The sequence below is a fragment of the Aspergillus ambiguus genome, assembly GCF_047715705.1.
Source record: "Aspergillus ambiguus strain CBS 117.58 unplaced genomic scaffold BDV59scaffold_1, whole genome shotgun sequence".
In the NCBI taxonomy this organism is placed as follows: domain Eukaryota; kingdom Fungi; phylum Ascomycota; class Eurotiomycetes; order Eurotiales; family Aspergillaceae; genus Aspergillus; species Aspergillus ambiguus.
This window is the reverse complement of record NW_027395514.1, coordinates 321,292-335,027: the sequence shown is the minus strand read 5'-3', so window position 1 is coordinate 335,027 and position 13,736 is coordinate 321,292. Positions and strand designations below refer to the sequence as shown.

Sequence of the window (13,736 nt, the reverse complement as noted above, 5' to 3'; positions counted from 1 at the left end):
GGCCTCATGCCTTCTCCAGCTTCACACAACACCGGCCTCCTTGGTCCCCCGCATTGTTTTCCTGACCATAGCTGTTGGCGTCGCCTATCTGGAAGCTTGTGAACGCTGCAAGTCGCTTCCACTGGATCTCGAGCTTGTGGAGTTTACAATTAATTTTCCTCTGGCTTCGTCGTTTGTGCCGATTGATCTCGAACCCCCTCATATCCACCCTCTTACCGACTCCCCCTTCGTCCTCCCGGCAACATGGACTACGAAGCTTTGAAGGATACTTGGAGTGATGTCGAGGATCGTGATGGAATTCGGCTTAGTTGGAATACGTTTCCAAGCTCTCGCATGGTTCGTTTTGCCCATTGTTTGCCTGTGTTGTACTAAGTTGTCGACAGGAAGCGTCCCGGCTGGTCGTCCCCATTGGCGCTGTTTATACTCCTCTCAAGGAGCGTCCCGACTCCCCATTACTGCAGTATGCTCCGGTGACTTGCAAGCCGCCTTGTAATGCTGTGTTGAACCCCTATGCGTAAGCAAAACATCCACTTTTTCTGCTTAGGTTGCCGGACTGACGCCTTCCAGCAATGTTGACATCCGAGCTCGCATTTGGATATGTCCCTTCTGTCTGATGCGTAACCCTCTCCCCCCTCAATACAAGGATATCACCGAGAATTCGATCCCCCCGGAGCTTCACCCTTCCAGCACTACTATTGAGTATCAATTGCCGCGCCCAGCCAGTACTCCGCCTATCTTCCTGTATGTGGTCGATACCTGTCAAGAGGAGGACAGCCTGAAGGCACTGAAGGATGCCTTGGTGATGAGCTTATCCCTCTTGCCCCCTCATGCGCTGGTGGGCTTGGTCACATTCGGCACCATGGTATGAATTGCATTGTATTGGAACACACCGGCGGGGCTTGTATTGACATGTCCAATAGGCTCAAGTTCACGAAATCGGCTACACCGAATGCGCCAAGTCGTACGTTTTCCGGGGCAGCAAAGAGTACGCTGCGAAGCAGGTCCAGGAGATGCTTGGTCTCGGTCAGGGCGCCCGTCCGACCATGCCCAATCAACCACCCCAGCCGCCGCTCGGCCCTGCGGCACGTTTCCTCCTCCCTGTCCAGCAGGCCGAATTCCAGATCACCAATGTCCTTGAGCAGTTGCAGCGCGACCCTTGGCCCGTTGCCAATGACAAGCGCCCTCTCCGCTGCACCGGTGTTGCTCTGGGCGTTGCAGTTGGCCTGCTCGAATCCTCTTTCCCGAATGCAGGTGGACGCGTTATGCTTTTCACCAGCGGAGCGGCCACCGAAGGCCCGGGTCTGGTTGTCGGACACGAGCTCAAGGAACCCATCCGTTCTCACCACGACATTGACCGGGATAACATCAAGTATTACAAGAAGGCTGTGAAAGTAAGCTTCTTGCTCTCATTGGTACGATAAGAATCCTCACTAATGATTCTAGTTCTACGATAACATGGCCAAACGTGCTGCCCACAATGGGCATATTGTTGATATCTTTGCGGGCTGCCTTGATCAGGTTGGTCTTCTGGAGATGAAGAACCTCTCCAACTACACCGGAGGTCACATGCTTCTCACCGACAGCTTCACGTCATCGCAGTTCAAGCAGTCGTTTGTTAGAGTCTTCGACAAGGATGCTAATGATAACCTGCTGATGGGTTTCAACGCTTCCCTTGAAGTCCTGACGACCAAGGAGCTCAAGGTCACTGGGCTTATTGGACATGCTGTTTCCCTGAACAAGAAATCGAGCTCGGTCGGCGAGACGGAGTGCGGAATTGGCAACACATGCGCCTGGAAGATGTGTGGAATCGACCCTGCCTCGAGCTACGGCATTTACTTCGAGATTGCGAACCAGGGTGGCCCTGCAGCCGTCCAGCCAGGTCCCCAGAGGGGAGTCATGCAATTCTTAACATATTATCAGCATTCTTCTGGGCATTACCACTTGCGAGTCACGACGGTTGCGAGAAACCTTAGTGGTCCCACTGGAGACCCTACGCTTGCGCAGTCCTTTGACCAGGAAGCTGCCGCCGTGTTGATGGCACGGATCGCCGTCTTCAAGGCGGAGGTCGATGACGGTCCTGATGTCCTCAGATGGGTTGACCGTATGCTTATCAGACTTTGTTCTCGTTTCGCCGACTACCGGAAGGATGACCCGACTTCTTTCCGCTTGGAGAAGAACTTCACGCTCTATCCCCAGTTCATGTTCCATCTCCGCAGAAGCCAGTTCTTGCAGGTGTTCAACAACTCCCCTGACGAGACCGCTTTCTACAGGCACGTGCTTAACCACGAGGATGTGGGCGACTCTCTAGTCATGATCCAACCCACTCTGGACTCATATTCCCTGGAACACGAGGGTAGCCAACCCGTTCTGCTGGACTCGGCTTCCATCCAGCCTGCGCACATCCTTCTCCTGGACACCTTCTTCCATATTCTGATCTTCCACGGAGAAACTATCGCTGAATGGAGAAAGGCTGGTTACCAGGACCAGGAAGGCTATGAGAACATCAAGGCTCTTCTCGAGCAGCCCAAGGAGGACGCCAGAGTGAGTGTCCAATTTGCGAACTGCGTCCAGATTGACAATGGTTAACCCAAATCTACAGGAGCTCATTGCGGACCGCTTCCCCCTGCCTCGGTTCATTGTATGCGATGCTGGCGGTTCCCAGGCCCGTTTCCTTCTCTCGAAGCTCAACCCCTCCACGACTCACACGACGGGCGCGTACGGTGGCGGTGTGACGTCGCAGACCATCTTCACAGACGATGTCTCGCTGCAAACCTTCATGGACCATTTGATGAAGTAAGTGGTCAACCAGCCTTCTGGGTACTAGGTATGCTAACGTGACGCTAGGCTTGCTGTTTCGGGAACTAGCTAGATCCATGTATGAGGTCTAATGCCCATGACGAGAGCAAGGCACGGTGTTAAGCCAATCCTCGGTCTTTTGTATGTTTAGCGGTGATTTCCTTTTTCTTTGTTACCCCGCAATATATTCAGAACATAGGTAGCTGTTCTAGATATGAGAATAATCGATTACTGCAAGGATCTAATATGTGATTATGTAATATCTATTTTATACACGTGATTAGGGTAAACCCTGCGGGTCTTCCGGCTTGGGAGCCTCGCTTAGGTCGAAGTGCGGGCCCCGTTAAATAATCTTCTGCGACACGCAACAACTTCTTTTCCTCTCCTTGTACCAACCATCCCGACAATAATCCAAGGACGATTGACGACCTTTCGCACTCGCCATGCGTAAGTATCATCTCCTTGGCTATCAATGGCGGAACTAACGTAACACCCATTGGGCAGCTCCCAAGTTCGACCCCAATGAGGTGAAGATCATGTAAGTTGAGCTCACCCTTACAATCAATTCGAGATCTAACGTTTCTAGTCACCTGCGAGTGACTGGTGGTGAAGTCGGTGCCCAGTCCGCCCTCGCCCCCAAGATCGGTCCTCTCGGTCTGTCCCCCAAGAAGATTGGTGAAGATATTGCCAAGAACACTGGTGACTGGGTAAGGACTCAACGCGCGCGCTCCCGCACGGTAGACGAGAAACCCAGCTAACGTGGACTGTTTCCGCTGTACAGAAGGGTCTCCGTGTGACTGTCCGTCTCACCATCCAGAACCGTCAGGCCGCGGTCTCTGTCGTGCCCTCCGCCTCTTCTCTGGTCATCAAGGCCCTCAAGGAGCCTCCCCGTGACCGCAAGAAGGAGAAGAACATCAAGCACAGCAAGTCCATCCCTCTTGACGACATCATCGACATTGCGCGCACCATGCGCTCTCGTTCCCTCGCCAAGGAGCTCCGGGGTACCGTCCTTGAGATTCTGGGTACCGCTTTCTCCGTCGGCTGCCAGGTTGATGGCCGCAGCCCCAAGGACGTCTCTGACGACGTTAAGGCCGGCGAGATCGATAGTAAGTTGGAGTGTGTATCGTCGCACTGGATTGCGCTAACGGTTGTATAGTCCCCTCGGAGTAAATGGTTCCAAATCTTTGATGGCGGTCGTTGATGTGTATCAACATGCTAGCTGAGAATATGATCATTATCTTCGAAACCAAAAAAAAATGTTTTACGAGTCATGACCTAAGATTCCCATGTGTGTTCTCAAATGGACAATTGTTTTGACTGGACAACCCTTATCCCCTTTGTGATTTCTTTCCCATCTGTTTGCGAGGTTCACTTGCCGCCCAATGCGAGCCGGATCCCACGAACAAACACCCCCCTTCATACAAACGACCTTTGCAACACTCTGGCCCGTACCGTCCCTTCCCGCCTTCGGGCCTGGATTGGACTCTATACAACGTGGTATAGGCTTATTTTACGCAAAGAAGATCAAACCTCGACCCACTACTCACCGCGGTATCTTGGAGGGAAGCCTCTGGCTTGTCTTGTGGATGCAGTGGTCCATCATCACGGTCAACATCGCATACTATCTCGCCTTCGGCTTGGTAGATCGTAGGTGAATCGTAGCTTAGCATAATATATTTTTACGTCTCGATTTAATGAAGCACAATTCTATATGAATAATAAAGTCTAATGCAAGAAAGCAGGCTGTACTGCGTACATGTACCGTGGCTACTCGGCATCATGATCGAAGATGAAACACGTCAGGATTTTTCCAACCCGGGGTAGAGAATCTTAGTTTCATCTAGCTGCCTGTTCATTTTCGTTTCAATTTCTCCGTGCTTCCAGGATCGGAGCCCTAGCGTAAAGGTACGCCGACGGAGTGCCGCACGCATCGTCGTGGAACAGTACTGCGTACGGCGTACAGACAAACTCCCAATCCCCTGTCTACACCGAAGATTGCGTATTTCTCCACAAGCCGGGATGATCACCACAGGTGTGGTCCTGATACGCTCCTGGAGGGGGACCAGGGTGCTGTTTCCCCTTATTTCGAGGCGTGCCATTGGCCCTTCGACCGCTATATGATAGGTAGAAGGCGGCGTGCGCCTCTGTCATCTGCCATGGGTCTGCTGCGGACTGACGCAGGCTGTCTGCCGGGGGGTTGCGCACATCCGCACGCTTGCGCCGTAGAGTGCCTGTACCCGCTCCACGTTGCAAGAAGGGAGCAGGGAGAGAAGGGGTGAGTGAGCGGGCGAGCGAATGGATGAATCAGGTTGTCGGGTTTGTTTAGAGGATGACCAAGGGTCCGGGTCGTTTTGACGTTTGTCGTGCGTTTGGGTGCGCAACGTGGTTCCTTTGGCTTTTATGGGAGGGGGAAAACTTTGATTTATTTTGTATGGTGTGATGTGGCTACGTGTGTTATTCGGGTTATTTTTGGTCTTTTCGCTCACCCTCGTCGGTCGGTCTGTCGCCAGGGACGAGCTAGCTAGCTTGACCGTTATCGATGCGGCGTGGGTAGGCCATGTTACGGAGTGCTACGCCATATAAGTTTATGTTACGGGATTCATCTTCAGCGTGGGGGAAAATCAAGTGGAGAGAAATGCAGAGTTTGCCGATCGTTATCGTAGACCGCTCGTGATGGTTGATGTTGATCAGTGCCGCGGCCGGGCTCCATTTATGACGGGGGTATGGAACAAGGAGAGGGGGGAATGGAATGAAACAGAATAAGGGTTGAGAAGGAAGAAGTAAAAAGGCGTACCCATGGAACCCAAGAGAAGGAGAAGGATGGAAAATGAAGATGAAAAAAAGGCCAGGCGCTGGACATCACTAGTGGGTGGGAGCTGCCATGGGCGGATGGAGACGATGGCTGAATCGGATGCAGATGAATGGATGGAGATGAGAAACGGGCTGATGAAACTTTGAGGGGAGACTCCACATTCGGCGCCGATTTTGAGTTGGACCGGCTCGGGCTAGGGATTATCGTGGTTATTGAGTTGTCGCGGAAAGGTATGGAAGAGTAAGTGTGGTTTATATACAGCAAGGTATACGCAGTACGTATATGGTGGGTGGAGATGTAGCCAAACGAGGCAGAAGCAGTGGATGTCAAAGATATAAGGGTCCACGAAGTACGCAGCATAGTGTGTATATTTACACAGCACAATATATATATATATATACCACAAGATCACTATAATTACCGACCTATATGAACCTCCACCTGATTGCTCCCCATGTTCTGCCGCTCAGCCTCCGGTTGCATGCGGGCTGTAGAAGCGCCCACCTCCAGGATTGATTACTGTGGGCTGACGACGTGTCTGAGCCTCGAGACATAATCGACTCTGAGGCGGCTGCTTGTTGCCTATTTTATTTGTTTTTTTACTTTAATTTTATTGTTATTATTTTTCATACGGAATGCTCATAATACCCCTAGATGAAGATGAATCCACCTCAGCTCTCAGACTCCCAGACTGGAGTCGGACTCCACTGAACCCACTGCAAATGCCAGATCGCCCTTCCGCCGCCTGCAAACACTGACCCTCTCAGAAGGCCGTGTGCCCCCTCAAGGCTTGATCAACTGCGGGCGCCACTGGGGCCGGGGGGTCTTGGAAGGAGGTCCACTGACGTTGGACGGACCTGGATTTGCTCCTGGGTCCAAGTGGCTAGCGGGTTGGGTCCATCCCAGCCGTTGGATCGGATGGGGTGGAGATGGGATGGATGTGACTATGATAGTATTTTCCTTCTTATATGATGAATATAGAACGATGAATAAACGATCGTAACCATAAATGCTGTATTATAAGTCACGGGGCGACTATTGCTATTCCTCTGAACGACCTACAGACGCATACAAGACACATACGTAGTAATAATATGCTGGCAGACGCTCAAGGCCCCTCCAGTCCCCACTGGCGCTCTCTCATTGGAGGGGCCCATGCCACTGGACCACTCAGGCGGCGGCAGTGGAGTCAGCGTCCCAAAGAGGAACCCCCCTCCTTCCTGAACCTCCACCCCCAATTAGGGGAGCTTCCAGGCCGTCAAGCGTCAATCGTCAATCGTCAATCAGTCAATCGAAACTTATGGATCATGATTTCTGATCATCTCGATGTCCTGCTTCTCTCTCTCTCTTCCCTCTCTCCCACTCTCTCGTGTCCTCTCCTCTCCGATTCTCCTCGCTATTTCTTCTAATTATCTTCCCGCGAGGATCCCCAGCATCAGCCTGCCGCTGTCTCTCCGCCGTCGCTGCTTCGAAACCATCGTGCCTTGCCTTTCTACTGCACCAACCATCGGATCCAGTCCCATTTCCCCTGTTCCAAACGCCGCAGGACACTCGTACAAACGATCTCCTGAGGATCAGAGTCTAATCTCCTCTTGATACGAGTGTCAACTAGTCGTGCCATGATCAACCGGTCTGCGACAGGGTTGATGATTATTTCCGCCTGAGCTCTTTGTCTGATTCCTTTTTCTTTTTTTTCCCTTTTCCTTTTCCCCCCCTCATTCTATATATTATATTTTATTTTTTTTTCCCTCTTATTTTCTTATTTCTTATTTTTATGATTATCCTCCTCCCTGAGTACAGCATTTCTGCCAAGAATCCTCTTTTCGAGTGATTGATCGCCGTTTCGCGGACACCTGCGTCAGTGCGGATGCGCTGCTCTCTGTTCCTCTCTCTTAACTGACTGACTTGGGGATCCCTTTCCTCCCTTGCTTCGCTTCATTTCCGGATTCCCTCCCAGACTCCTGATCGCTCCGCCGCAACGTTTCCACCGGCTGGCGTTTCTTCACCTCCGGAATCCGACATCTCCTCGTGAACGCTCTTCTCGCCCCCCTCCGCTCCGTCGTCTCTCCTCCGTCCCGCTCCCATCTTCTACCTGATCCCCGTCCTGTCTCCTCCTGCGTTCATGTCGAACCCAGAGTCCTGCCGTGGGGGGCCTCGTTGAAGTGACAAGTGAGCCAACTCATGTCCAGGATGAGGTGTAGGAAACGTTTCAAGGAGGATGCTTGTTGATAACTCAGCGAGAGTGAACGTGTGTGTGTCTTGAATTGTTGACCGCTCCTGATCTTTGACCTGTTCCTTCGCTGGGGTCCAGACGACCCCTGATTCGTTTTTCGTTGTTTTTTCTTTTCTGCCTCTTTCAATCCTCTCCTTCATCTTTGCATCGACCTTGTCATATTCAACGGTGGGAGGCGGAGACGACGAAGGTACCCGGATTCCTTCAGACTCAAGATGTTACCCTCCGTCGCACCGTTTCCTCCGATCCAACCGCATCACATGAACCGTTATCGCGACGTCGAATCCATCGATGCATCTTACGACTACCCCAACCCCAACTCCTTCCCCGCGACCCTCCCTCGCAATGCTTTCACCAAGGACAACTATCAATCAATCCCTCGTCGATTACCATACCTCCCCGTCCAACGACTCGATGCTCACGATACCGCGGGCGCCATCCCGAGTCCCAAGGCTGTCGAGCATGCGTTGAGGAGAAAGACACCCAACGGGACCCTTGCCGCTGGGTATGATGGGACCCCGGGCGATACAACCCTCCAACCCGCCAGCAAACACATCCTCGTATCTCCCCTAGAGTCCGGTCGATTGATGCCCACCCAAGGCGGCTTTCCCATCGATAGCTGGTCGCAACCGTCCCTGGACCAATCCTCGTTCACAAAACATCTGAACTTCCCGCCGGTGTACAAGAATGATTCCACTCGAGTCAACGCCGTCCCCGAGATGCTACAAGGGGCCAACGGTGCCAGTTGGGTTCGTTCGCTCAACTACGACCCCGGAATGGACTCTCTGCTGAATCAGTCCCTGCCGATGCAGCCACCGCAACAACGTTTCTACTGGCCGAACGGAGCCTACGTGCCTACTGTTCTACCGGCAACCCTTCAGCCATGTCTCGGTCCCACCGCGTCGGCTGGCACTGGACCATATGGCCCATATTGGCCGGATGGTGCGTATATCCCATATCGTCCTGCAGCTTTTCGTGAACCACGCTTGAATGCATCGTCGCCATTTGCCAAGCACGCCACGCCGCCGGGGCTCCCGTTCTTCGATACAACGCCGCAACAGTCCCTCAAACGGGGGTCTCTGGCGGGTTCTAACCCAGACCCAGGCCTAGGTTGGAATCCCACTCCCCTTGGCATGGTCAACCCGGACCCGATCAAGAGTAATTTCCCTCCACGACATTCCGAGCAAAAACCGCTGGATTCTTCACAACGGGTCCTGCCATTCCATACGCGCAGCAGCCACCCCTCTGGATCGAGGTTTCCGTCCCATCAATTCGGTCACGAATCTGTCCCGTCTTGGCCGGGGCCTCCAAACGGACCGAGCGTGGGGTCCACTGCCAACTCACGGGCGGCAAATGTTGAGTTCAAGGAGAAGGTCCTATCATGGGCACACGGAGTTTACGTGGATCTGTTGGCATCGATTCACCATGCTCGACGGAATAGCATCTCGCATGCGGGCGATGCCCAGAATGCACGCATCCTGAAACCGAGCATTTATCCAAAGCCCCCGCGCCAGCCTGGGTTGGATTTCTCCAGCACGACTGTACCCGACTCTACACGCCATAATAGCTACGCTTCTGCCCAATACGATCCTCGCACCAAGGCTACCTTCCAAGGGCATCATCGCCTTCCCGAACACCCCCAACCTAATCAATTTCCCCTGCAGCCGACCGCCGACGTACAGATGCTGGATAGATTACGCCATACGGGACGATTTCCGGCTTCATCTGTCTCCCGCATTCCCGGCGCAACCTTCAGCAGCGAGAATACGACAACGAATGCTAGGAAAGCCCTTGAAATGCTTTCCCATCTCTGTATGGAGAGCAACTGGGAGTGGATCGATGGGTTACTTCTTGGCGGTTGCTTGGCGTACGGTCTCGGTGATTATCAAAAGGCCATGAGATGGTACTCAAGAATCATAGCCAGAGATGCAACGCATGTCGAGGCAATCTCCAACTTAGCTGCCTCTCTTCTAGCATTGGATCGCCGCGAGGATGCGTTGCAACATTGGCTGCGTGCTGTCAAACTTCGCCCCAGCTTTTTCGAGGCAGTTGAGCACCTTATCGGCCTTTTGTGTAGCAGCCATCGTGGGAAGGAAGCCGTGAACATCATCGAGTTTGTGCAGAATTCGCTACGTGATCCCAAGAACGGAGACTGCTTCACCTCCGACGAGCACGCCAGTGAACCAGAAAGCGATGCCGAAAGCCGCGCCTCTAGTGCATCGGATCTGGGGTCATATGAAAAGGCATCGTTCGATTACGATGACGACTTTGGTAGGACTGTGTCCGCCAATCACTCGACAGACTCGTCATGTACTGGCTTTGGTTCCAGCGGTTATGCTATCCCCGGGACTGATAATGGTAGAATGCTTGCTCTCGTGCATGCGAAGGGCAACATGCTCTATGCGCTAGGTGACAATGTAGGTGCTGCGGCCGCCTTTGAGGATGCAATCTTGATCGCTGGAGGACGAAGACGCCACGGTATTCAGAGTCTGATCAAGCGAATATTTGCCGCTTTCACCCCCGGCTCTCGCCAACTTGCCTCTGATCAACACTTCGCGAACGAAACCATTTTGCTCTATCCCGACAAAGCACTACAGACTTCAAAACTGGTCTTCCCTCCATGTGGGACCCCACCCGGCATCAAATTTGTAGCCGAAGGCCTCTCCAGGAAAGCTGCGATATCTACAACAAGTAATTCTCTATTGTCTTTGGCGAAGATCTACCAAGATGGAATGTCCAACATTTCATCGTCCGGTGTTCCTCGATCTGCACCCGGTGTCCGGGATATCCTGGCTCTTTACTACCTCTCCCTTTCCCTTCAACCAAGTCCTTCGACGGCAAACAACGTCGGGATTTTGCTGGCTGGTATCCAGAACAACGCAGGCAGAGGCCTTCCCCGACCCAGCGGCGAAATGCAACACCCGGAAATACCTGGGGTAGTCCCGGGTAGTGGCATCTCGTTGGCATTGGCATATTACAATTACGGACTGCATCTCGATGCCCGGCATGCGCACTTGTACACGAATCTTGGCAGTCTCCTCAAGGACATTGGCCAGCTCCAAGCCGCTATCCGCATGTACGAGCAGGCGGTCTCATGCGATAACAACTTTGACATTGCATTGGCCAACCTGGCAAATGCCGTCAAAGATGCCGGCCGAGTCAACGATGCTATTGTGTACTATAAGCGCGCCGTCAAGGTCAATCCCGAGTTTGCGGAAGCCGTGTGCGGCTTATCCAATGCTCTCAACTCCGTATGCAACTGGGTTGGTCGTGGGGGTATTGCCAACGGATATGGCTTCCGCGATCGGTGGCATGTCACCGAACAGGGGCTACTGCAGGATGCGTACCGTGCTGAGACTAGTACTGGCTGGATCAAGCGCGTGGTGGACATTGTGGATCGACAACTCAAGGAGGGCGAGTCTTGGGGTCGTGGGCTGTTAACCCCGTCTGCGATCGACCAACTCTGTGCACAACTGACTCCCGCATTGCAATGCCGAAGGTTTAGACCTGACTCCATCTCTGCTATTCTCCGATCATGGGCTGGCAAACGGTGGGAAGGCTCACGAATTGTCAAGCTTGTCGAGCGTGCTACCAGATCAATCACCTGGCAGTGGTATCAAGATCTTTATGTTCACCACAAGGAATTCCCGTTGTCGAAGTATCGACGACCGCAGCTTCCCCCGGGTCTTACTGCACCCAATGCGCCCACCGTTCTGCCTTTCCATACCTTTACTTGCCCTCTATCTGCCAAGCAAATCCGGCAGATCTCACAGCGAAATGGCCTTCGCATATCGTGTTCGACCATGCGGTCGCCCTGGCTCGCTCCTACCGTGTACAGACCACCCCCGCCTCCGAACCCCTACCTCAAGGTGGGCTACGTCTCGTCTGATTTCAACAACCATCCTCTCGCCCACCTGATGCAATCGGTATTTGGCCTGCACGATCCATCCCGAGTAAAAGCCTATTGTTACGCCACTACCGCAAGCGACAAATCAATTCACCGCCAGCAAATCGAACAGGAAGCCCCCGTGTTCTACGACGCCAGTGCATGGTCAGTCGATCGCCTCGTGAAGCAAATCGTTGCAGACGGCATCCATATCCTCATCAACCTGAACGGTTACACACGGGGAGCTCGCAACGAAGTGTTCGCTGCACGGCCTGCGCCCATTCACATGTCCTTTATGGGATTTGCGGGAACCCTGGGCGCGGAATGGTGTGATTACATCCTTGCGGACGAGATGTCCATTCCACCAGAGACTCTCTCCCTGGGTAACCGGAACACACGGATCGAGGACCGGCTTCTCGAGGAAGATCATGGGGAAGACCTTGAAGACTGGGTGTACGCAGAGAAAATCGTTTTCACCCGCTCCACCTTCTTCTGCTGTGATCACCGACAGAGTGCACCGGATGCCAGCGAGCCCTTAGTCTCATGGGAAGAGGAGCAGGAACGACGATGGCGCATGCGGAAGGAGCTTTTCCCTGACCTCCCCGATGATGCTATTATTCTTGGGAACTTCAATCAACTATACAAGGTAGGCATTCAGCCGCGACCACACGAATCTCACCCCCAAATTAACCTCCCAAACAGATTGAACCCACTACTTTCCGCACCTGGTTGCGGATTCTCGCGCGGATTCCCAATTCCGTACTGTGGCTCCTGCGCTTCCCTGACCTAGGCGAGCAGAATCTCCGAGACACTGCCGTCGCCTGGGCCGGCGAGGAGACCGCGTCCCGGATTATCTTCACGGATGTTGCCCCGAAGAACACACATATCTCGCGGGCGAAGATCCTCGACCTCTTTTTGGACACGCCGGAGTGCAATGCCCACACCACCGCAACGGACGTGTTATGGAGCGGGACTCCACTCCTGACGTATCCACGCTACAAATACAAGATGTGCTCGCGCATGGCGAGCAGCATCCTGAGCAGCGCTCTCCCGGACTCCGATGCTGGAGACCAGGCCCGCGAGGAGCTGATCGCTGTCTCCGACGATGACTATGAGAACAAGGCCGCACGGCTGTGTTTGAGTCAACAGTACGGACCCGGCTGCGAGGGCCGCGGCCGTGGTCGGTTGTCTGACCTCCGCAAGATGTTGTTCCACGCCCGATGGCGGAACAAGCTCTTCGATACAGCGCGCTGGGTGCGTGATTTGGAAGATGCCTACGAGCAAGTCTGGACACGATGGGTGAATGGCGAAGAAGGTGATATATGGTTATGATGTGCGGTTCGGATATACCCTTTGAGCGTTTTCTTCATTTATTTTGTTTATTTTCTTTACCTTCTACCTTGCATTCGTTGTTGTGTTGGTTTCTATGTAGGAAATCGGCGGATCTACGTGTTTATTTGTCGGCCTTGTTATTTTTGTTAATTGATGGAATCCCTTCGCGAGAGGAATCGTGTCTTAGCATGCTGGCGTTGGATGTGTGTGTGATAAGGTACGGAAGGACATCAGTTATGAATTCATCTTGCTGCTGGGTAGGCATGCGAGGTCTTGCGATCTGTTGGGACTTGGTTGAATAGGTTCTTTGGGTAGGCGGGCGTTGTATTCGGGTTGACTACGGCTTGGTGGTTGGTTGGACTTATAGACAGTGCCTGATTCAGGATTCAATGGAGGTCTATATTTGGATATGCGAGTTCGGCATATCTGTCTCCATAATCGTTCCTTCCTGGATGCTATCTGCTCTTCTACATGCTTGATAATGTAATGTTCCCCCTGCACCATCGGATGGAAGGAGAGCCAGTGTCGCCTTATACGTGGAGACGCGATGTCGGATTGATAGGTCCCATGTCAACTGGATTGATGGCGGTATCGCCCTCACTATCCGATGTGTTAGCATAGATTTGAGGGGGTTCGATTTCGCTTACCTGGGAGGGATGTGTTCATCCAAATGCCCT

The 13,736-nt window shown here is 53.0% G+C and overlaps 4 protein-coding genes across 4 annotated transcripts; 3 read left to right on the top strand and 1 right to left on the bottom strand.

Annotated features, from left to right (window-relative positions):
• The first annotated feature begins 32 nt into the window (after window positions 1-32).
• sec23 (GTPase-activating protein SEC23) lies at window positions 33-3,035 on the top strand. Its single transcript, XM_073686882.1, has 7 exons — window positions 33-336; window positions 384-514; window positions 568-862; window positions 921-1,391; window positions 1,444-2,541; window positions 2,600-2,793; window positions 2,845-3,035. The coding sequence occupies exons 1-7, from the start codon at window positions 244-246 to the stop codon at window positions 2,867-2,869; spliced, it is 2,307 nt and encodes a 768-aa protein (XP_073552956.1). The 5' UTR covers window positions 33-243; the 3' UTR covers window positions 2,870-3,035.
• Window positions 3,036-3,157: 122 nt separating this feature from the next.
• Window positions 3,158-4,072, top strand: BDV59DRAFT_1228 (60S ribosomal protein uL11). The gene is made up of 5 exons (XM_073686844.1): window positions 3,158-3,243; window positions 3,301-3,334; window positions 3,383-3,503; window positions 3,578-3,902; window positions 3,953-4,072. The coding sequence occupies exons 1-5, from the start codon at window positions 3,240-3,242 to the stop codon at window positions 3,964-3,966; spliced, it is 498 nt and encodes a 165-aa protein (XP_073552955.1). The 5' UTR covers window positions 3,158-3,239; the 3' UTR covers window positions 3,967-4,072.
• Window positions 4,073-5,211: 1,139 nt separating this feature from the next.
• BDV59DRAFT_1231 (uncharacterized protein) lies at window positions 5,212-6,121 on the bottom strand. The gene has a single exon (XM_073686847.1). The coding sequence runs from the start codon at window positions 5,966-5,968 to the stop codon at window positions 5,507-5,509; it is 462 nt and encodes a 153-aa protein (XP_073552954.1). The 5' UTR covers window positions 5,969-6,121; the 3' UTR covers window positions 5,212-5,506.
• A 1,509-nt stretch (window positions 6,122-7,630) lies between these two features.
• BDV59DRAFT_1212 (UDP-N-acetylglucosaminyltransferase) lies at window positions 7,631-13,258 on the top strand. The gene is made up of 2 exons (XM_073686803.1): window positions 7,631-12,373; window positions 12,430-13,258. The coding sequence occupies exons 1-2, from the start codon at window positions 8,057-8,059 to the stop codon at window positions 13,057-13,059; spliced, it is 4,947 nt and encodes a 1,648-aa protein (XP_073552953.1). The 5' UTR covers window positions 7,631-8,056; the 3' UTR covers window positions 13,060-13,258.
• The last annotated feature ends 478 nt before the right edge of the window (window positions 13,259-13,736 follow it).